This window comes from Aristolochia californica, unplaced genomic scaffold, assembly GCF_029961685.1.
Source record: "Aristolochia californica isolate CCGP_79_NKW_82.1479 unplaced genomic scaffold, dmAriCali1.0.hap1 SCAF_6, whole genome shotgun sequence".
Classification (NCBI taxonomy): Eukaryota; Viridiplantae; Streptophyta; class Magnoliopsida; order Piperales; family Aristolochiaceae; genus Aristolochia; species Aristolochia californica.
The window spans coordinates 42,827,445-42,849,523 of NW_027182257.1; the positions used below are offsets into that span (position 1 = coordinate 42,827,445).

Sequence of the window (22,079 nt, forward strand, 5' to 3'; positions counted from 1 at the left end):
CCCAAAAAAGAAAGAAGGAAAACGAAGGCCACAAAGAGAAAAACGACGTGACCAAACGTAAGGACTTTTCCTTTTAGCAGTTCTTACTCATATGTCGAAGCACCGTAAATGAAGACCCACCAGGTTATCTTTTGGGCGAGGCCTTTGTTTGGCAACTAAAATCGCCCTTTGCTAAGCAAAGGGATGAAAAGAGAATGGAATTGTTCCCCACGCGTGCTTCTGCTTGCGTTATAAAAAAACTGAAACATGAATCTCTCATCACGGAGATATATTACTATTCACACTCCACAGTGCTCACTGATAAAACTATGAGCGGAAAGTTTCCAAACCCATGATGGGTCTCAATTCCCAACATGCTCATGCTTCATCAAAACTTGTTTAATGATGTGGAATGTCTCAAAACAGGTTTTCTGAATGCACTCAGGATTCATGGATCAACTCAAAGAAAATTATTTCTTGCTTTGGCTGTTTAATATTTAGAGGAATAATGGTCTTCATGATGCTTACAGCTGAAGTGGTAGTGAGGTGATGGACCCCCCCTTACTCTCTGTTCGGATATTCGTTTTGTTTCTCTCTTGGATTAGATAATTTTTTTGGGGGGTTATGATCATTTAAACCCAATTTCAAGGTTATTATTGGATTGGAAAAAACTGAAGATCATTTGGTTGATTCCCATGATTTCATGGGGCTGCTGATGTGATAACCCAAGAGGGTAGGATTCATTCATGAAAATAATCATAGCTAATTATGAAGCACAAGAACCGCTGCTGAAGACATTCATGAAACCAAAGAGGTACATTCAAACTATAAGCATAATGCGGTTGCTTTTGAATGATAAGATTCTTCTCTGTATTACCCAATGGGAAGTACCAAAAGAGTTCTTTGATGGGTACTTCCACTCTCTCCAAGGGTAAAAGAAGGTTCTGCCTTTATAGAATTGAATTTTTGAATCTTTGGATCAATGGAAGCTGATGGGTGGAGGTAGCTGTTACTGTTGCTGGTACAAAGGAAGTGAAGAGATCCAACGAAGGGTCATTTGACCACTCAATTATTAGAAGTGTTGTCACACAGGTTGGGAGCAAAAGGGCGGTGGGGATGAAGGGTCAAACCATGAGAGCCAGCAGATTTAAGGGTAGGATTCTAAAGAAGCCTGACTACAAAGGGGATTTTGGTGGGATCAAGAAAAGAGGAACCGGAGGAAGGCTTTAATGAGAAAAGGTGGAACCTTTATATCCATTCAGTCTCCCTTTATACATGTAGAAAGTGGAGGCCACTCTCTCTCTCTCTCCCTTTCCTCTCAAATCCTCGGCTTTGGAGGCAGATGGGAATCAACAGTGTGCCCACGTCCCCACGCTTTTTCCTTTTTTTTATTTTTTGGTTTCTTTAATGTTACTCTCATGGCTCAAATATGCCTCTTCTTTGTCTTCCTGAGCGTGAACAAAACGCTAGAAAACAAAACCGGCTCATGCATCCAAGAATTCGCGATGGGTTGGGATATTGTCAGCAGCGGAGAAGATCCGAAGAGGTTATTTGATTCATGGGTTGCGCTTCGGAAGAAGTACTCGATTTATCGAAAGGAGAAATAGCAATCTCATTTCAGTCGAGTCGACCGTTACTTTTCTGGACACATGAGATTTTGCAGGGGAGAGAGAGGGAGGTCATTGAAATCTCTGCACACAAGGACTGCAAGTTCGAATTATTCTTCTTCGGTGTATGATTGCTTTTACATCTTGCAGTCCTTTTGGACGGTCTGTGTTTCTCTCTGCAATTAATTTAAGCATTATCTGTAGACGGGAGACCCTGGCTGTGCATTTATTTATTTCGCGTTTCTGGGGTTGCTGCGCAGACGGACGGGGAATGGGTAGGGAGAGAGAGGCGACAGGACCCACTCATGGCTTTGAAGAGATGTCACTAAAAAGCCCGTCTTGGAAGCCTTTTACACGTGATAAAGAAACCAACAAAGGCATTTGCATGCGTCTATGTGCTTCATCTGCTGACCCTCCGCTGTATCCATCTCCCTTCCATGCTTTTCGCCACCTCTCCCGTTGCAACTGCACTGTCTGTTGCTCAAATAAATACTTGGATTTTTTTGGCTTTTCGGTATTACTCATTTTGGTGAGCTTGGGTTATACTTATCTTGGTAAGTTATCAGGTTTTGGTATCCGTATCTATGTTTAGTTTCTTACTACCGAAGCAGTTTTTCCTCTTCTTCTTGGTTTCCGGGGAGTTCTATCTTTTCTGTGTTGTTTGAATTTCTCGGTTCACGGTCGGTGATTTTGAGCTGAATGATAGGGGAGAAATTTCGGATTTTGAGTTCTTTGTGTAGGTTGCATGGTGGGTTTTTCTGTTTCTGAGCTGCAATTTAGCCCGCAATTCTCGGTTTGGGATTTAAAATGCTATTTGTCATTTCTCCTTACCTTTTCACAAGTATCTGAGAAATTTATGGTGGACTGGAAACATGGATACTCTAGTTTCTGCGCTATACCTGAACTCTCCTTCCACGGATTCTTAGCAGATGAAACAAAGGAAAAACAAATGAGTAAAAGAGAAGTTATGGAAAGATTGGATTTTGGTTTTCGACAGGCTACGCTTCCAACTAGCTTTTTCCCGTTCCCCTTCAATGCTTTTGTTATCTTACTGTGGTTTTTGGTATTAGTAACGCGTATGAGGCCTCTGCAATGAAGTTTTCTTGCTGACATTTGTTTCTTCTCTTTTCCACGTTTTCGGTTTTCCAGTACATGCAACAGGGCCATTTGAGAAGACTGAAAGTGACGAAGCGGGTGACAAACAGAAGTATTTTATAGACACAACTTTTTCTTTTTGGTTTGAGCAGTATTTCGACCACCATGCCCATAAGGCAAATGAAAGAAAGCTCCGAGAGGCATCTTGTGATAAAATCCCCAGCTCTCAGCTCCATGAACGCAGCTGAAAAACCAAAAAAAACTGTTCAAAATGGCAAAGGTCCACCTGAAGACCCCCAAATTTCTATTCCATCTCCCGCGACAAGGAATAAAAGTAGAAGGAAGAGGAGAAATGGGGCCAAATCCAATGGCCAGGGTGACGTTTTAATGCGCCAGGATCCAGGTGTTTGCTCCAATAGTTCGATGATCCTCCCTGCAACGGTAATTCAAAATAGTTATTCGGAGGTTGGAGATACAGCGTGTCAAATGGAGATGACTTATCCTTCTTCTAGCAAGTCCCTTAGGTTTCCACCAAGGCCGGGGCAGGGACAAGCTGGAGTAAAATGTGTAGTAAAAGCTAACCATTTTTTAGCAGAACTGCCGAGCAAAGATTTAAACCAGTACGATGTAAGCCTGCATCATTTGTGTTCCATTTATGTTTTTTGTTTTTAATGTTATGTGAATTTAATTACTCGTCTGAGTTTTCATAACAAGAAGGAACTCTGTTGATGCAACTGGTGCAGTAGGATGGCAATTGGCCCTTAACTCTTAGGGTATAATTTTTCTCTCGCAGGTCACTATAACACCTGAGGTAGCGTCAAAAACTGTCAATAGAGCTATCATTTCAGAGCTCGTCAGGCTATACAGAGAGTCGGATTTGGGCATGAGATTACCTGCCTATGATGGAAGAAGGAATCTCTACACAGCTGGGGAGCTTCCTTTTGTTTCGAGGGAGTTCAACATCAAAATTGTGGATGAAGACGATGGAGTAAATGGTCCAAAGTAAGTATTTTGTAAGTTAATTACCATATTGCTGATACGCGTACTCCACCTTCTTGAGTCTTCTATATACTGTTTCTGTTGACTACTAGCAAGAATGAACGGGTTCAATCTAAATGAAGTTCTTCATATAATTATTTTGTTTCATTTTTCTGCCCCTGTTAATTCTCTAGTCCAGAAATAAACTGGTTCCATTTATTCATTATATTTTTAGGAGGGAGAGAGAATACAAAGTGTTGATCAGATTTATTGCTCGAGCAGACATGCATCACTTGAGTCAATTTCTTGCTGGAATACATGGGGAAGCCCCAGTAGAAGCTCTTAAGATTCTTGACACTGTCTTGAGAGAACTATCTGCCAAAAGGTTTGTTCTTGAAATCTGGTGTGTTCTTTGCATATTCTTCATCTTCCTAATGACTGCAATGAACACTTCAATTCTTACTTATACTGTAATCATTATAACCGTATCCAACTATGTGGAGGTCGAGTGAGTCTCACTTATACTGAATTGCTGAATTGTAAGGTATTGTCCTGTTGGGAGATCCTTCTTTTCACCTGATATTAGGACACCTCAGCGGCTTGGTGATGGTCTTGAATTATGGTGTGGGTTTTATCAGAGCATAAGGCCTACACAGATGGGCTTATCGCTTAATATAGGTAATTGCTCATCACTAAACTGTTTCAATTATAATTGTATTGCTTCTAGTGTTTAGTTTCTCTAATTGCTTGCGTCTAACCATCTAACAGATATGTCTTCAACTGCATTTATTGAGCCCCTCCCTGTCATTGATTTTGTTGCTCAACTTCTCTCCAAGGATGTTTTGTCAAGGCCACTATCTGATTCTGACCGGACAAAGGTATCACTTAATAATAATCACTAATTCATGTATACCAAGTTTGATTGGTGTGAATAATAAAAGGGATTTCTGTTATTGCACTGGAAAAATGTTGGTCAGGTAAAAAAGGCCCTCAGAGGAGTGAAGGTTGAAGTGACACACCGTGTGAATGTTAGAAGAAAATATCGAGTTGCAGGATTGACATCACAGCCCACAAGAGAGCTTGTGTAGGATTCTGTCTTGTTAATGCTAGACTTCATTGAAAGAGTTCTCAGAATGATATTGTTCATACTTCCGTTTGAATTTTCAGGTTTCCTGTTGATGATCACTCAAACCTCAAATCAGTTGTTGAATACTTCCGTGAGATGTATGGTTTCAATATCCAGTACACTCATCTTCCATGCCTTCAAGTTGGAAACCAAAAGAAGGCTAGCTATCTTCCAATGGAGGTACTAATTTGGCATTTAACATCCTCATAGAGATGATTAAATTAGGTGGATTCATATCTAAGATGCCAACCCAGAGGTTTTGATTTGCTGCTAGGCCTGCAAAATTGTGAGGGGACAGCGGTATACTAAAAGGTTGAATGAAAAACAAATTACTTCTCTCTTGAAAGTTACTTGCCAGAGGCCAAAAGATCGAGAAAATGACATTTTACAGGTTTGCAAAAGTATTTCTTAGTCTTATGTCATTTCAGTTGCTTACTCTGACATCAACTCTGTGTCCTATCCTTATGGTCGTTTATGCATTTGTATGTTTTCTTGAGTGTGCACAAGGGCTTAATTTGAAGCAAGAGTCTCACCTACTTAATTATCTTTTTAATTTACTTGACAGAAACAAAAGCAAGGGAAGCCTTTTTTTCTTCTATCTGCTACTGATACCTTTATATAGTACAAGTATTCCTTGCATCTCTTGCACTTTATTGGTGTGGCTTCTGCTGTAAAAAATTTCTACTATATAGTCCTTGACCCAAACCAACCCACATTTTAAATGCTGGATCTCACTTAACTCTCTGGAAGACTCGATGTTACATTAGTAATTATTCTTGTCTGGAGTAGGAAATACCAGATGTTACCCGCGGTTAGGTTTGTTATATGGTAAATCATGTCCTGGCAGAAAAGATTCTGGATGTCTTAATTTTTTTTCCCTGTCTTTTCTTAATTGTAGTGCTTCAGGTTCATTATCGCTATCTATTTGAAAAATGAAATTCATTAGTGTTATTTGCAAAGGGTTACATTCTCTAAATTCTTTGTATTCAAGTATTAAGCATCATTTGATCTTTTCAAGTTACTGGTCTGACGCACTGCATCATCTTCACAGCTAGTAATATAAGCATTCTAAGGGTGTTACACAAACTGTGCATGTACATTTGGATGGTTTCATACTTTATCTGCTTAAAAGTTTCAATGTTTATTAATATTGAAATTAGAATGATACAGAGATATCAGATACAATCGAGATGCTTCATCTGATGGCTCATAAGAGAGATATCATGTTAAATTTAAATGACATATAGAAGATTAGCATGATCCCTGCACAAGGACGACTCACAGATATCTGGAAATGGTTCAAATTTTTTATATTAAATAAAAAATGGTTACAAATATTAGCATTTTCCAGCTTCTGTCTCATTTAAATATTTTCATTTGAGCAGACCGTTCAGCATAACGCTTATGATCACGATCCATATGCAAAGGAGTTTGGTATCAAAATCAGTGAAAAGCTAGCATCTGTGGAGGCTAGGGTTCTTCCTGCTCCTTGGGTAACTTCAGCTTAGACTTTGATTTTATATTTTATACGTATGTATTTTTATTATTTACTCTTATGACTTTGATTTTATTATTTGACCATGTTATATCTAATATCTATTTGTGGCTCTCTTTTGTGTAGCTTAAATATCATGATACAGGGAAAGAAAAAGATTGCCTGCCTCAAGTTGGTCAGTGGAATATGAGGAACAAGGTACAGCATTAATATCTTCATTTGGAAATTCTGAAAGGACAGAGACCGTATTATATTATCATCTTGTGGACTCAAACTTCCTCATTACCTCTTACATGCAGAAAATGATCAATGGAAGCACTGTCAGTCGGTGGGCATGCATCAGTTTCTCACGTAGTGTTCAGGAGAGTGCTGCTCGTGCTTTCTGTAGTGAGCTTGTTCAGATGTGCCAAGTGTCTGGCATGGTGAAGCCTTAATATCTTCAGTGTCAATCATGGGTTCTCTTTATTATATTTTTTTATATCATTTTCCCAACCAGCACTTACTAGAATTGTAAACTTGGTATTCATGGATTATTGCTGTAGGAATTTAATACTGAACCTGTGATCCCAATCTACTCTGCAAAACCAGAACATGTGGAGAAGGCCTTGAAGCATGTTTTCAATGCGTCCCTTAATAAGTTAAAAGGAAAAGAGTTAGAGCTACTTTTGGCCATTCTGCCTGATAATAATGGGCCTCTGTATGGTAGGTTGAGTTTCTCAAGCACAGATGATGGGTTTTTTGTTTATATGATTCCTTTTAATTCAAGGGTTTCTTTTATAAAATTATTTGAGACCTTATACAATGTTTTTAAATGCATTTTCAGGTGATCTGAAACGAATTTGTGAAACTGAGCTTGGTTTAATATCTCAATGCTGTCTGACGCAACATGTCTTCAAAAAGAGAACAGAATATCTGGCTAATGTCTCCCTCAAAATCAATGTCAAGGTGAGTTAAGATTTTGGAATTGCTTATCCACTTTTCTTGTCCGAGAAGAACGGTTGATCCAATTTGTCTACTCTTTGGGCATGTTGGATGGAGATTGGTATTTTCTTTCATGAAGACAGGATGTTTGATTGCTATCACACAGCATGTCTAGGGAGCCAACTTCATTTTGGTGGTTGGACTATCCTTGTTATCTGAGAGATGAATTTCTATCTCAGTTGTTGACAACCTTGCTTAACCATTAGTCTAAATGTTACTGGTCTAAGACAAGAATTTTTATGTGCGGAGCATTGGTTCTGTTCAACAAAGCCGGATGCTTCATGGTGGTCTCAATGTTGCTTTGACATGTATCCAGTTCCCAGTCAAGAGTTCTTAGGAGAAGTCTAAAGATATCACATTAAACTCACTTCAATCACTGACATAGCCATTCATCAGTTAGTGATGAAAGCTGTCTTGTAACTTTGTTCTAAAAGCAAACCTCTGAAGTCTGCTGATGACCTTATCCACAGCTGTTAGTGACCCCGTAACTTTGATGACATTAAAGACATTTTGCAGCCATTGATGCTTGATAGCAATATATGTTTTCATGGTTTCATAAGGTAATTTTTTACTTTAGTTCATTCTGGAAACTAATAACTTGTGTGCTTTATATGATTTTTGTGTCCTTTTTGCAGATGGGAGGAAGAAACACTGTTCTTTTGGATGCTATCAGCTGGAGGATACCTGTTGTTAGTGATATGCCAACTATTATATTTGGCGCAGATGTGACCCACCCTGAGAATGGAGAAGAGTCCAGCCCTTCAATTGCAGCTGTACTTACCTTACACCACCTCAAACAATGGTGCTCCTCAGTGTCAGTGCTCCCTTTTCAGATACTTATGAAATTCGGCTTCTGATGTAGGTAGTGGCCTCCCAGGACTGGCCAGAAGTAACAAAATATGCAGGATTGGTTTGTGCTCAGGCTCACAGACAGGAACTCATACAGGATTTATTCAAGACTTGGCATGATCCAGTTCGGGGAACAATTAGCGGTGGCATGATACGGTATTAGAGATCTTCTTGTTACCTTTCATAGATTTTGAATGATAAAAAACCCATATGATTTCTCATGACTCTGAATGATTTGGCTACAGCATGCTGTCTAAGCATATAATTACTTAAATTCCTTATGTATACATATGAATTTTGTTGTCTGCTGCTTTTCTTTTCTGAAAAATGTTTATGTTAGAAGTCAGGGGTATTTCAATAATTCACGTGTGGGTAATTCAGTAATATTATTGTCAGGCTGTCCAAATTATTAGTTTATGGTTGGTGTGGTAGAAATTGTAATTTTCTGATGGCTTTAAATCTTTTTATTCATTGATGTATAAGTCCATTTCTGAAGAGCATTTCTATCCTGTACTTATGTATCACTTAAGTGAGATTAATAAAAGAGAATGGGGGTTGACTTTTCTCCTCTCTCAAGTAGGCTGCTCAACACTGTCCTCTCTTCTTCATTCTTCTTCTTCTTTCTTCTTCTTTCTTCTTAATTCTTCTTCTTCTTTCTTCTTCTTTCTTCTTAATTCTTCTTCAATCTATCTATTTTACATGGTATCAGAGTATTCCAGTCCGTAAATTGAAGCCTAAAGTTAGAGTTTCTTCCTTCCTGAAGCGTATGACCGCTCTCCAGGCTGGACTTTTCAATTGCTTTTGTTGATAGAACTCACAGGTTAGTTCTTCAAGTAGGCTGATCAACGCAGTCCTCTCTTCTTCATTCTTCTTCTTTCTTCTTCGATCTATCTGTTTTACTTGGTATCAGAGTATTCCTATTCGTAAATCGAAGCCTGAAGTCAGAGTTTCTTCCTTCTTGAAGCCTATGACCTCTCTCCAGGTTGGACTTATCAATTGCTTTTGCTGATAGAACTTAAAGGTTAATTCTTTATCAACTTTTATGCCTTAACCTAAGGGTTAATTGCTTCTGTTGATAGAACTCACAGGTTAGTTCTTCGAGTAGGCTGATCAATGCTGTCCTCTCTTCTTCATTCTTCTTCTTTCTTCTTCAATCTATCTGTTTTACATGGTATCAGAGTATTTTGTTTCGTAAAGCGATGCCTAAAGTCAGAGTTTCTTCCTTCTTGAAGTCTACGACCTCTCTCTAGGTTGGACTTACCAATTGCTTTTGCTGACAGAACTTAAAGGTTAATTCTTTATCAACTTTTATACCTTAACCTAAGGGTTAATGATGTGTGCTGCTGTCTATGCAGTTATTATGTGCTCTTTTTTATCCTATAAGGATATAAGGAAGTCGTGAAAAGCACTCTGGAGGTTTTGTGCCTGTGTCACTTAGTCTGGGACACAAGTGTCTATGCAGACCTAATTGGACTCTTATATGGTGTTGTTCTTGATTAATTACTGCAATTGGTTTTCATAGAAGATTGTTGAGTATCAAATCTGATTTTTATGGAGGTCGGCCCTCCCCAGTATGTTGTATATTTTCTTTGTTGTTTTTTTTAATTTTCACACATTTTCCCAAAAAAAAAAGTTTTTTTTTTTATAAACCCAATGGTTGGTTTTGGATATGAGAGAGGAGGCTTATACCATTTGGATGCTGTTTGAGTCAATCAATAGACACCTTTTCTATTGTGACACCTTGCTTGTGGCATCTATGACAATGACATCCATCTCTTTGAAGTTATATCAGTTCTGTCCTACCTTACCTTTTAAATTTATCTTTTCAATGACGATCGTGCCAATGTGGAAGGTACCAAAAAAGTTATTTTCCATTGAATAACAACCATAGTCAAATTCCATCTGAATTAGTACATGCAGATGTTTGAAGTCCTTGTAGGTCTTCCAATTTGTTTGACTTTCAACAATTTTTTAACATTTATCTATGATTGTAGTAGAGTCACCTGGTATATCTCCTTGGGGAGAAATTTGAAGTTTTTGATGTATTTGTCAACTTTTTCAATGAAATAAATGTAAAGGACTATGGACACTACCTATCTCCACATTGGTGTATGATATTGTCCACTTTGGGCCTAAGCCCTCGTGGATTTGCTCTTGGGTTGTATCCCCAAAAGGCTTCATACCAATAGAGATAGTGTCCACACTTATATATCCATGATCCTCCCCACTGCTAACCAATGTGGGACTTTGGTCGTATACCCAACATTCCTCCCCTCGAACAAAGGACCACCGAGCCTCCCCTCAAACAATCATCCATCCGTCCACTCTCTACCAACCCGGATTTTCCACTCCAATGTGTTGGAAGCACACGCCTTACATGGAGTACCACCTGTCTCGAGAGCATGCTCTATCCAGATCAACTCCTCTTCACTGTGTTGGGACCAGGACACGTCCATGAAGAATCCGAAGCACACCACATGTCCAATAGAGCACATCCACGGATCCTTTTGCGATCTAATTCGAGGCCCGCCACCTTCGTTCGGCATTCAGAGGATTCGTCCACCATGGCTAACTTCAGGGCATAACTCTGATACCATTTGTAAAAGACTATGGACACTACCTATCTTCACATTGGTATGATATTGTCTACTTTGGGCCTAAGCCCTCATGGATTTCCTCATACCAATAGAAATAGTGTCCACACTTATATATGCATGATCCTCCCCACACTTATATATGCATGATCCTCCCCACTTCTAACCAATGTGGGACTTTGGTCGTATACTCAACAATAAAAACTCAATTTGATGCTTCCATTTGTATTTTCTATTCACATAATGGTCTTGAGTTCATGAACCATAAGTTTTCTTCATTTTGTACTTCTCATGAGATCGTTCATTAGTCGTTATATTTGTATACCTCGCAAAAAAATGGGTGGTGGAATGTAAAAATCGACATTTGTTGGAAGATAGTGTTTTGTTCCAGATGAATGTCCCAAAGTTGTATTAGGAAGATGTTCTCACATCGTGTTTCTTGATTAACAAAATGCCCTCTTTGGTACTAGGAGGAAAAATTCCTATAAAAGTGCTTAAGTGAGGTTGTTCTTTGTTTGGTTCACTGTGTTTTTGTTCATTCTGTTGGTCGACAAAAAGATAAATTATTTCCTCGTGCTAAAAAAAACTATAAATGTTTTTATCCTATTAATAGAAGAACTTATATTTCAGCATATTTGACATTTTTTGAAACTACACCACCCCTTTTCCATGCCTCATCTGAGTCTATCTCCTCACGTAATGGTTTTTGAGTCTCCTATACTTCTTCTAGTTATGGATAGTCCCACTGTGCCCTTCCACTTCTATTCAAGATAAACCTTTTCAGGTATATCAATGCAAATAGGTACGCAAGCGACAGTCCAACAATGAGGTACAACATCTAGCTTCAAATATAGCTCCCTTTGATACGTTTGGACCATCTTCCTCCAAGCCTGTGAATCCTATCTTTTGATGATTTGGATCATCTTTTTGCTAAAAGAAAAGGTACACGCTATCCTATATCCAAATATGTATCTTTGCATTGTCTATCTCTAACATTCAGGTCATTTGCAACTTCACTGTCCGATGTTTCTATCTCTACTAAAGTGCAGCATGCCTTGTGCTTTCCTAAGTGGAAGAAAACTATGGATGATGAGACAGATGCCTTGTAGACTCCACAAACTCGGACCTTTGTTGATTTTCTCTATGGATGCCACTATTGTTGGTTATCATTGGGTGTATACCACTAAATATAATGTTGATGGGATAGTTGAAAAGTATAAGGTGCAATTGGTGGCTAAGGTTTATACCCAAACATATGGAGTGGCTCACATGAGTACTATTGTTCGTATCTTGATATTTGTTGTAGTAATTAAGGGTTGCCCTCTATTTCAGCTAGATAGTAAAAATGCATTCGTATATGGCGATTTGTAGGAGGAAGTCTTTATGGAGCAACCTTTTGGGTATGTTATTCGGGGGGAGAATAGGAGGGTTTATAAGCTACATAAATCCATTTATGGTTTGAAATGAAGTCCAAGAGCCTGGTTTGATAAAGTTACTAAACTTGTCACAACTTTTGGATTTTTAAGAAGTCATTATGATCATTCTTTATTTGTTTTTCATTAAGCATTTGCGATTGTGACTTGTGGTGTATGTAGACAATATTGTGCACTTTGGAAGTGTTACTAAGGGGATTGAAGAAGTAAAAGTATATTTAAGCAAACACTTTCAAACGAAGAATCTTGCATCCTATAAGTATTGGGGATTGAGGTGACCACAAGTAAGCGAGACGTAGTATTGTTATAAAGGAAATACATTATTGGAATGTTGCATGAGTATGAGTTATTAAGAGCTAAATCACTAGATATTTTTGTGGAGGTTGGTTAGAATTTTTAGGGTGATCCTTTACTGAAAGACCGGACTGTTTATAGAAGATTGGTTGTACAACTGATATATGGGACTGTAACAAGGCCTGACATTGTTTTTCCTATCCGTGTAGTAAGCTAGTTTATGGAGTCTCCTCGTAAAGTTCATCTTGAAGCAGCCTAGAGAATATTTTAACGGTATTTGAAGGGATCCCTGAGCAAAGGGCTATTCTATACACCTCAAGATCACCTCAATAGAGAAGGATATGCAAATGCAGATTATGCTGGATCTAAATTGGACAGAAAATTCACCACAGATTTTTGTATTTGTTAAAGGCAACCTCATTAGTTGGAAGAGTAAAAAGTAGAACTTAGTGGCACATTCTACTGAAGAGGTAGATTATCGGGCAATGGCTCATACCATGAGCGAAATTATGTGGATTCAACTAGTCTTGAAGGAATTTAAATTTGCCTTTGAAGACCCTATGGTGCGTAGATGTGACAATTAAAGAACCACCTTTATTGCCAGTAATCCTCTTTTCTATGAGAGAACAAATCATATACAAGCTGATCTTCACTTTGTGCAAGATGCATTAATAACTGGCATAGTTACCCTTATGTTAGGACCATAGAGCAGATTGGTGATATTTCTATAAAGCCTCTTGGAAGGGAGACTTCGGTAATTTTTGTACCAAGCTGGGATTACTTGACATACATGCTCCAGCTTAAAGGGTAGTATTAGAAGTCAGTGGTATTTTAGTAATTTCATGTGTAGGTAGTTCAATTATATTATAGTCAAGGCTGTCCGGATTATTAGTTTTAATTTTCTGATTGCTTTAAGTCTTTTTATTAATTGATGTATAATTCCCCTATTGAGGTGCATTTCCATCCAGTTGTAAAGTATCACTTTAGTGAGATTAATAAAAGAGAATAGGGTTCCGCCCCCCCCCCCCCCCCCCCCAAATTGAGTAGGCTACTTAATTTTCCATTCTTCTTCTCATTTCTTCTTAATTCTTCTTTAATCTATATATTTTGCAGTTTTTACATAATTTTCCACAAAAAGTTTACATTCTTTGAAATGATAAAGATGGTTGTGCCAATGATAAAGATGGTTGTGCCAAATTGAGGATTCTTGCTTCTTGGGATTTGCTAAGATTGGAAATATCTTTCAAATTCCAGTATTTTGTAATTTAGGCACCATCTACCTTACAATCGTCATGTTCCTGATTCTGTTTCCTTACTGCAGGGATCTATTGATTTCATTTCGGAAGGCGACAGGGCAAAAGCCCCTGAGAATTATATTCTACAGGTTGACATGCTTATTCAACTTGTGCTCTGTATGCACATATATATAATACATAAAATAAAGTAAAATATTAGTGTGCCCATTAAACTGTATGATTTCTCATGGGAGAACCTTGTGAACAGAGATGGTGTAAGTGAAGGGCAGTTTTATCATGTTCTACTATATGAATTGGATGCGATTCGGAAGGTAAGGCACATATTATTACAAATTTCGTTATTAATTGCTTCACTGTTACTGATGTTTCAAAATGTTTTTGGAATGTCATGAATGCGGATCTTAACTGAGAATAAGTGGTTTATACAGGCTTGTGCATCTCTTGAGCCAAATTATCAACCCCCAGTTACTTTTGTTGTGGTTCAAAAACGTCACCACACAAGACTCTTTGCTAGCAACCATAAGGACCGAAGCAGTACAGACAGGAGTGGGAACATCCTACCAGGTAAACTTTAGTCCAGTAATAATTCAATTTTTACTGTGAGCTGGTTTATGAAATATCGTTTCATAACCTGGTATGGGGATTATGTATATGTGAAAAAGGGTTTTGTTTCACAGGCACAGTGGTTGATTCTAAAATCTGTCATCCAACAGAGTTTGATTTCTATCTCTGCAGCCATGCTGGAATTCAGGTGATCTAATTTTCCTTAAGCTTTTGGGACTAGAAAGAGTCATTCCTGTCCAGTCCTATTTGTGAGTGAAATGGAGGGGAAATTTGCCTCACCTTGAGACGAACGTTTAGTAAGGACTTTTCAGTTCATAGTAATTTTTTCATACCTAAAAACTAGTATAATGGTTTAAATAATCTCAATTTTTCGTAAAGTTCATACTGAGAGATGTGCTACCTTGGACTCAGTGTTCACTGATGTAACTCAAAAATAAAAAAAATATATAAAAGAAAAAAATGAGTGTCAGATATTGGCTAGGGTTTTTTATAAGAAAACCCTTCAATAACTCTTTACAAAAAAAAAAAAAAAAAATCCCTTCACGAACTGGAGATCTGTTGCAACTATTTGGGGATTGTACTGTGCTGACCTGATAAAATAATTAGTTTTTGCTTGTAAATAATTTCCCTTTGAGTTCCTTTTCCCTCTTCTTTGAGATGTTTGTTTCTCAATTTGCAATTGTCACCTCTGTACTCTTTCGCCCTCAGGAGCTTTCTTCTTTTGTGTTTTTGTTTTGAGTGTAATAGTTTTGTGTACTGGCAACATATGTATAGCTTGTCATGATTATTGCTAGTCTTTTAATAGGTGTTTGGAGAAATGCAAGATGACACAGTTTTCCTTCAACATTATTGTCCATTGTCTTAAAAGCAAATGCACTTCGGATATTCAATTTAAGCTAGTACTAAGTTATTTCTGAAATTAATGTACATTTAATACCCTACTGATATTACATCTAATAGAACATATTTTGAGGCAATTAAAGTTTCTTTCCTGAAGATATATCTTGCTTCTTATTTTCTTTTTAAAGTAGTTTCTGTGTGCTGTGGCAGGGCACAAGTCGACCAGCTCATTACCATGTTTTATGGGATGAAAACAATTTCACTGCAGATGGAATCCAGTCTTTGACGAATAACCTCTGTTATACGTATGTATAAGTCTTCATTAATCTCTTTTTCATTTTTGTTTATATCATGAAGCCAGATGAGACAGATGAATTTGATTGATATTGGACTCAGAAATTACCCCATTAGTGGGGCAATATTTATGGTCAACAGGACTGCACATTTGATTGATAGCTGAATGACCCCTTATGTCTTCTCTTCTCCTAGTCTTTGTTCCTTTTACCGTGTTTTCACTAGGAATTGTCACTTTCATGCTTTGCTTTTCACATGCTAATTATTAATTTGCAGGTATGCGAGGTGTACGAGATCTGTCTCTGTAGGTGTGTATCAGTGCTTAATGTTTGCATCACTTAAGATTCTAGTTGAGATTGCATTATCTCATTCTAAAACTGAGCTCTGTAGGAGCCGATTACTAGAAATTTTGCTATATCATAGTGGTGGATTAACCCGTAATCATATTAGTTTCGTTTAAGAAACTTTGTTATATCGTAGATGTGGATCAACCCAGTAATCGTAGTAGTTTCGTGTAATGTCCAAGGAGTCCTAAAGTGCTGCACTTTCACAAATTCAAGCCAACCACATGAAGACTTTTTATACCACTCTTTGCAGAAAACAATACCCTATAGATAGTTTTGTTCTCAATATGGAACCGTTTTTGCAAATACTGGCTCCTTCATGCATTTATGTGCATTACCACTACAGCCAACATACTCTTAAAATTGTGATGCATTGGTTTTACTATTGTGGTGCAGTTCCTCCAGTATATTATGCGCATTTAGCAGCATTTCGAGCTCGCTTCTACATGGAACCTGATCTCCCAGAAAACAGCTCACTGGTTGGAGGCATGAATCCATCGTCACGCACCCCACATCCAGTGGAGTCAGGTGTGCGGCCTTTGCCGGCACTCAAGGAAAATGTGAAGAAAGTGATGTTTTATTGTTAAGATGATGGTGAGGCCATTATCAATTCGATTTGTTTTCTGTAATCTCTCTGTGCATGTGTTGTAGAAGCTCATAGGGGCTGGCCTCCTGTTTTTGGGTCATTGATCTCATGAGATTAGTGCATGTATAGTTTCGTTATGTGGTAGCCCATTTTTTTTCTCAATGCAGCCTCTGCCCTGTATTCTATTTTGATGTTGAGATTCACTGAGAGGGTTCACAGAATCTCCATCTGCGTTCCTTTTGTTTTGGGGAGGTACCAGGTTTTTCCGTGTACACATTAAAGGAATATGGTAAGAGGCCGTGCTGATCTTTAATGAATTAAATGTCTGTTTCTCTCTCTGTTCTTTCCTTGAAGCTAAATTTATTAAAACGACGGATGTATTGAAGAGGGAAGGCTTAAAAACATTGAGGGAAATCGGAGAAAGTCAAGTTTTTGCTTTGAATTAACTGTCATTGGAAAAGAAAAACTAGTCTTACTTTGAAAAACAGGGAGAAGAAAGCAGCCGTGTGGTGTCAGCAACGAAATAGTCAGAAACTTGGATGTTTTCTCGAGTAGTGGATGTAAGATCAGCAACCTGGATGGAGAGTTCTTTTCTCTATTAAAAAAACAGGGAGGCACTGAGCCAAATCGATTTGCGCTTAAGTTGGCATAAAAAAACTTGGTTTACTTCAGGTTTTCTTTAAGTTCAAATTTGGAATGAAGTTCGATTAGTATAATAAGTCAAACTCGAGATTCTTCAAAGATTGGTTAGTTATTATATTTTTTACCCAAATATCTCTCATTACTTCTTTCTTTAGTTGGTTCATGATTGATCTTATTTCCCTCAAACTTCGAAGATGACCAACTGTTCAACCCTTTTAGGTCGATGTTGTTGTTCGCCGGCCAATAAAATACTCTATTGATGAAGAAATTTGTTCTTCTATTAGGTTTATTAAGTTGGCTATTGTACATCGGTATGCTTCTTTACGAAGTTTTAGGTTTCTTTGCAATATAGCATGTAGTTTTCAATGTATATAATCTTGAAAATTTTGAGCTCAAATTTGAAGTTATCAAAATTAAGTCAAGCTCAAACCTGCACAAGTTCAAGTTTAGCTTGATACCACCCCCTACATGTAAGACCTCTTTGGTTCACATGTTCCTTTTTAAGTGACTTTTTTCATGTCCCTTGTGGTTGAGGTTGGAAAAACTCGTCCTTGCCCTAAATTCTCATAAGTTTTTATGTCAAACCGACTTACATATAAGTCTATACCGATAAAATAGATTAAGTATTTGTCATTATTATGGGGGTATATTTATTTATTTTAAACAAGAATTAGTGTTACTTAATGGCAATTAAAAGTATGATTATATATGTTGATAATTTCATGATATTAGAGGATTTGCAGGGCATTTACTTAATGACTCACTTCCTCCCCAAGAGCAGCTCTTCTCATTCTACAACAAGAAGGAAAAGAAAAAAAAAATCGATCTTTCTCTTCTAAGAAATCATAACCAGGTTTAGTGTCCAAATGAGAAAATTCGACGATTTTCGACTCATAATATTTGATCAAAGCAGGTTGCAAATGCCTTAAGTTGGATGAAGCTTTAATTAAGTTATCTTAAATTTCATAATAAATCTGTTCTACATTTTTTTTTTTAAATTCTTTGTGACTTCATATTTGATGTCTATTTAGTCTCTCAATTGATAATTGTATGGATTTGAATCAAACACCATGTATTAAGAGATGAAAAATTTATAAATCTGATAAAAACATATTTAAGATGACTTGATTTAAACAATCACTTGGCACTCCAAAACCTAATCTAATCACCTTCTTCAACCTTATCATTCCCATGAAGTCTAATGAACTCTTTCCTCTTTCTTGGGTTTTGTTTAAAATTGTATCTAAAATCTTCTAGGTCAAGCTGGAGACAGATAAGCACGAGTGATGACTATATTGGCAAGAGATGAAGAAATTCCTGCGCGAAAAAGACCTCCATTATGCTGTCTTCTTTCTTCTTAGATTAGACTGGTATGACAGCAGAAATTCTTCTGTGACAAAAGAGAGATTATGGCTAAATTAAGTGTTGATCTTCATAGTTAGAGACAGACAACATAAAAAATGTTTTTGGGTTTTGTTTTTCTCTTCTTTCTTTTCTGAATATCAATGGCCGCACAGGAACGAGTCCCTGAAGCTTATCACATCTGGAAAAAAATCAGATTTCAAAGAGATAGAAGACAGAAGAAAAGGACAAGGACAAAAAATTATCACATTTCCTCCTTTCAGCACCGATGTCTGTCTCCTTTATCTATTCTGCAACCAATCTAATTTTAATCCATAAAAGACCTCAACCGTATTCTACACAGCACTGCTTCTGTGTTCTGTAAAGCAGAAATGCAGAAAAATAAATCTCACCAAACTGTCTATGTCCAGTACACTGTCATCATTCTGAGTTACTTGATGCTTATTTGAAAGCAAAATTTCATCCTTACAGCTTAAAATCAACTTCACTGAGACATTTGCAAGTCAATCTAGCAGTCCTTGCCAATGGAACGCAACAAATTTCTAAGCAGCAGATACTGCAAGTAATTACAGAATTATCTGAGGAAGAAGGAATAGACAAAGAGTACGAGGACTGCACCTGTGTCTTACTTACCAAACAGATACGATCATTCAACGTCTGCAAGATGGTAGAATCCCCAGAATAGAAAACTCAGAATCTCTCCTTTTTCGTCGTCACACTTTCTTCCAAAACCCCACGTCAGTGGTTTGCTGTATCATGGTCAAGAGAGACGGAGAGCTTCCACTTCATGCGAAGGGGGGATGAAAAGCCGGACGTGACGTGCTACCTTGTATCTTTGATGAAACGATGAAACCAGATGCCACTGAATCAAACTGGGTGACGTTAGGGTTTCGTTTTTACCTGCAGAAAAAAAGGTTTTCAGAATAGAGAACGCAGAAACGATAGCGGGACCACCGGGAGGGTGGTCCTTCACCTGGTCCAAGGGCGGTGGGCAAATTCAAGAAAGAGCCACGGGAAGAGAGGAACTGCAGATTTGAGTCTTGGAGGGAAGATGAGCTTGTTCAAGCGTAGTAAAAAAACGGAGAGAAAAAAGTTGCACGAGTTTGGCCATTGCTGTTTGAGCTTCGAGAATTCAAAACCTGACTTTAAGATGCAGATTTTTTTATCAAACAGAACGTAGAATTTCTCCTTTGGAGAGAAAGAGAGAGAGAGAGAGAGATGGCTGAGCTAACTTTGTTTTAGGTGAGACCCTTTATGGATTATACTCATAGAGGCCTGAGAGAGAGATTGAAACACACAGCTGAAATGGAATAGTCCCTAGAAAAAACCATTAAAGCTGCAATTCTACTTACCAAAGCAAGAGAGAACCAACTAAGCTTTCTCCGTTCCACCGTTTTCCTTGCACTTGACACAAAAAAAAAAAAAAAAAAAAAACAACACGGAACCATCTGTCTTCACTGAGGTTTTGTAGAGAAAACTTGGCCTTCATGAGTGCGCCTTGAACATGGCATGTGGTGAAACAGTACCTATCTGATGATCGTAGCCTAGGCTGTAAAAGGAACTTAACACAGTTAGGTCAGTCAGGTTCCAGCCTGCCAGTGAACATCGATCTTTTAAACCATGACTTTTAGCCGATTCATTTGAAAAAAAATGGGGTTTACAATGGACCTTATTCAAATCTCTGTATCATCTTAGTTTATTATATATGGTAGATCTTCAGTCTATTGTATCTCTGCACCATTGATCACATCAATGGCAGGAATGTTCGACCGTTCAATGTATCTCCAAGTGGGTGTACTTCACAGCTGAAACAATTTCTTAAAGAGCACGGTTGGGTAACCTATAAGACAAAGTTATGAAATTTTGCATAACTTGAGAGAAATTGGATGAACTTACGAACTTTTCTGGGTTTACAGGAGACAGATTTAAGACCTGCACCAGACTCACAGGGAAATAGCTCTTTATCTTCAAGTAGAATTCCCTGGCATTCGATGAAAAATCTCTTGTTTCACTTAAACTTCTCTCTTTTACTTCTTCGTTTTTTCTCAAATGCAGTGAGTTTTCTTTTAGATACATCTGTTTATATATGTTTCTACCCTGATTCATAAACATTTTCCCTATCTTATTGAGTAAAAAAATTTCAGTCGCATCAGTTCTCTCTTTCTTCTGCTTCATATTTGTTATAGGAAATGGTGCATTTTCAGAAAGAAACGGGACGATTACTTACAGTGTACTCCGAATCTGCTGCCGGTCTGAAATATCTTCAATAAGACAGTTTCTGTTGTTGAGTCTGTGGCTATGACTTGTCTTAAGAAACTACAATATACGCGCTTCCTGTACATTTCTGTCTTCAGATGGCTCGATTGAATCAAAGAAATATCATAAACCAGTTCAAGGTATATTCTAGGAAGCCATGAATTTCAAACATTAGAAAGCTTTCGACAAATATATGAGTATAATCAAACCTGCAACTTAGAATCTTAAGATGCATTTCCAAAGCAAGTGTAGATTGAAACATTACTCGGAGAGAAGAAGAACTAGAGACCAAACGTTAGTTTATGCCAGTGAATGAGAAACTGGAAGATGCATGTTTAATTAACTAAGAAGTCATAGGGGTCAGATATGCATGGAAGAGAAAATGAAAAGAGGTGATTAAGAAAACTGATAAAGACGACAAAAGAAACAAAGAAAAAGAAAAAGAAAAAGAAACACTAATATTGATCATGTTCAAAAAGAGATAAACAAAGAAGAAGATGAAATCAATAGTCATGAGAAGATGTTTAGTCCGGTCAAGCAGGGTAAGCAGAAGCAAGAAGTTGAGATGGAGTGCGATGATGAGTAGGAAAAGAAATGGAAAAATTGATATCTGCAAGCAATCCATGGAGGAAAAATTAAAAACATCAAATATGAAACAGAAATCTAAAAGAAGAAGAAGAGAAGCAGATGAAGAAGAAAAAGAGGATAACACAGACATCCATGAATCTTCACGTTTATGGTATCATAAAAGATAGATATGCACCAAAGTTCAGGCGATAAGCGATTCTACAACATCGTTACAGGGCTATGGAATCAGAATTTTGCTTTCCTTCCCGTTTCATCAACAAACCAAGTCTACCCAAAGAAAGAATAAATCCGAACCCATCAAGGCAAGACAAGATCTGGAAAGCACAGAACAACGTTAACAGGCGCAGTCAACGATCTCACCAAACTAAATTTTCCCATAACAGATCAAGGAACAACACCTTAGAAATCCATGACACTTTAAAGAACAAAACCGGAAGTATAACGAAGATCAAATCGATAGAAAATCACAAACCCTTGTACCTTCTTAATCGCCATGAACCGAAACAACAACCCGCGAATCGAAATTCAATATGCTCCCATTGAACAGGTGAAACTGCCGCATGATCTGGTTTTTTTTTCTAGGCGAAGTTATACGGCCAGATCATGCTGGCAGCTTCAACTGCTAGTGGTGCAGTACCAATCAGGGAGAAAGAGCCGTCGCTGCGCTTGTCCTTCCTCCTCATCCTCCACGATCTCCTCCATCAAGAGAGGGTATAGAGAGGGAGGTGGAGATGAATAAATAGAGGTTGTTAATGAAAGCAACAGCATTGCTCTTTTTTTTTTTTTTTTTTTTTTGCAGCAGTAATATTACAAAACGATCCCTACTGTAAAAGCTGTGGTCCCAAAAGTAAGGAAAATTGAATATTGTCATACCCAGGCCACTACCATGCAGGCTCTTGAAGGTTTCCAAATTTAC

General features: G+C 37.8%; 1 protein-coding gene, 1 long non-coding RNA gene and 1 other non-coding gene across 4 annotated transcripts; 2 read left to right on the forward strand and 1 right to left on the reverse strand.

The window, feature by feature from the left end:
• The first annotated feature begins 1,942 nt into the window (after positions 1 to 1,942).
• LOC137967233 (protein argonaute 10-like) lies at positions 1,943 to 16,653 on the forward strand. 2 transcript variants are annotated; one of them, XM_068813753.1, is made up of 23 exons: positions 1,943 to 2,140; positions 2,736 to 3,308; positions 3,475 to 3,683; positions 3,895 to 4,044; positions 4,204 to 4,337; positions 4,428 to 4,537; positions 4,637 to 4,743; positions 4,827 to 4,965; positions 5,060 to 5,176; positions 6,171 to 6,278; positions 6,407 to 6,478; positions 6,580 to 6,702; positions 6,823 to 6,982; positions 7,104 to 7,225; positions 7,897 to 8,034; positions 8,124 to 8,266; positions 13,753 to 13,815; positions 13,935 to 13,998; positions 14,116 to 14,251; positions 14,365 to 14,438; positions 15,302 to 15,396; positions 15,662 to 15,693; positions 16,126 to 16,653. In XM_068813753.1, the coding sequence occupies exons 2-23, from the start codon at positions 2,847 to 2,849 to the stop codon at positions 16,314 to 16,316; spliced, it is 2,949 nt and encodes a 982-aa protein (XP_068669854.1). In that variant the 5' UTR covers positions 1,943 to 2,140; positions 2,736 to 2,846; the 3' UTR covers positions 16,317 to 16,653. The 2 variants fall into 2 exon arrangements, with proteins under 2 accessions (XP_068669854.1, XP_068669853.1); XM_068813752.1 differs by lacking the exon at positions 15,662 to 15,693 and having other exon boundaries at positions 16,126 to 16,274.
• LOC137935593 (U6 spliceosomal RNA) lies at positions 5,990 to 6,094 on the forward strand. The gene has a single exon (XR_011109293.1). It is a non-coding gene; the product is annotated as a U6 spliceosomal RNA (small nuclear RNA).
• A 1,896-nt stretch (positions 16,654 to 18,549) lies between the features above and the next one.
• LOC137934365 (uncharacterized) lies at positions 18,550 to 21,324 on the reverse strand. The gene is made up of 2 exons (XR_011109164.1): positions 19,672 to 21,324; positions 18,550 to 19,219 (listed from the first exon to the last, which is right to left on the reverse strand). It is a non-coding gene; the product is annotated as an uncharacterized lncRNA (long non-coding RNA).
• Between the last annotated feature and the right edge of the window lie 755 nt (positions 21,325 to 22,079).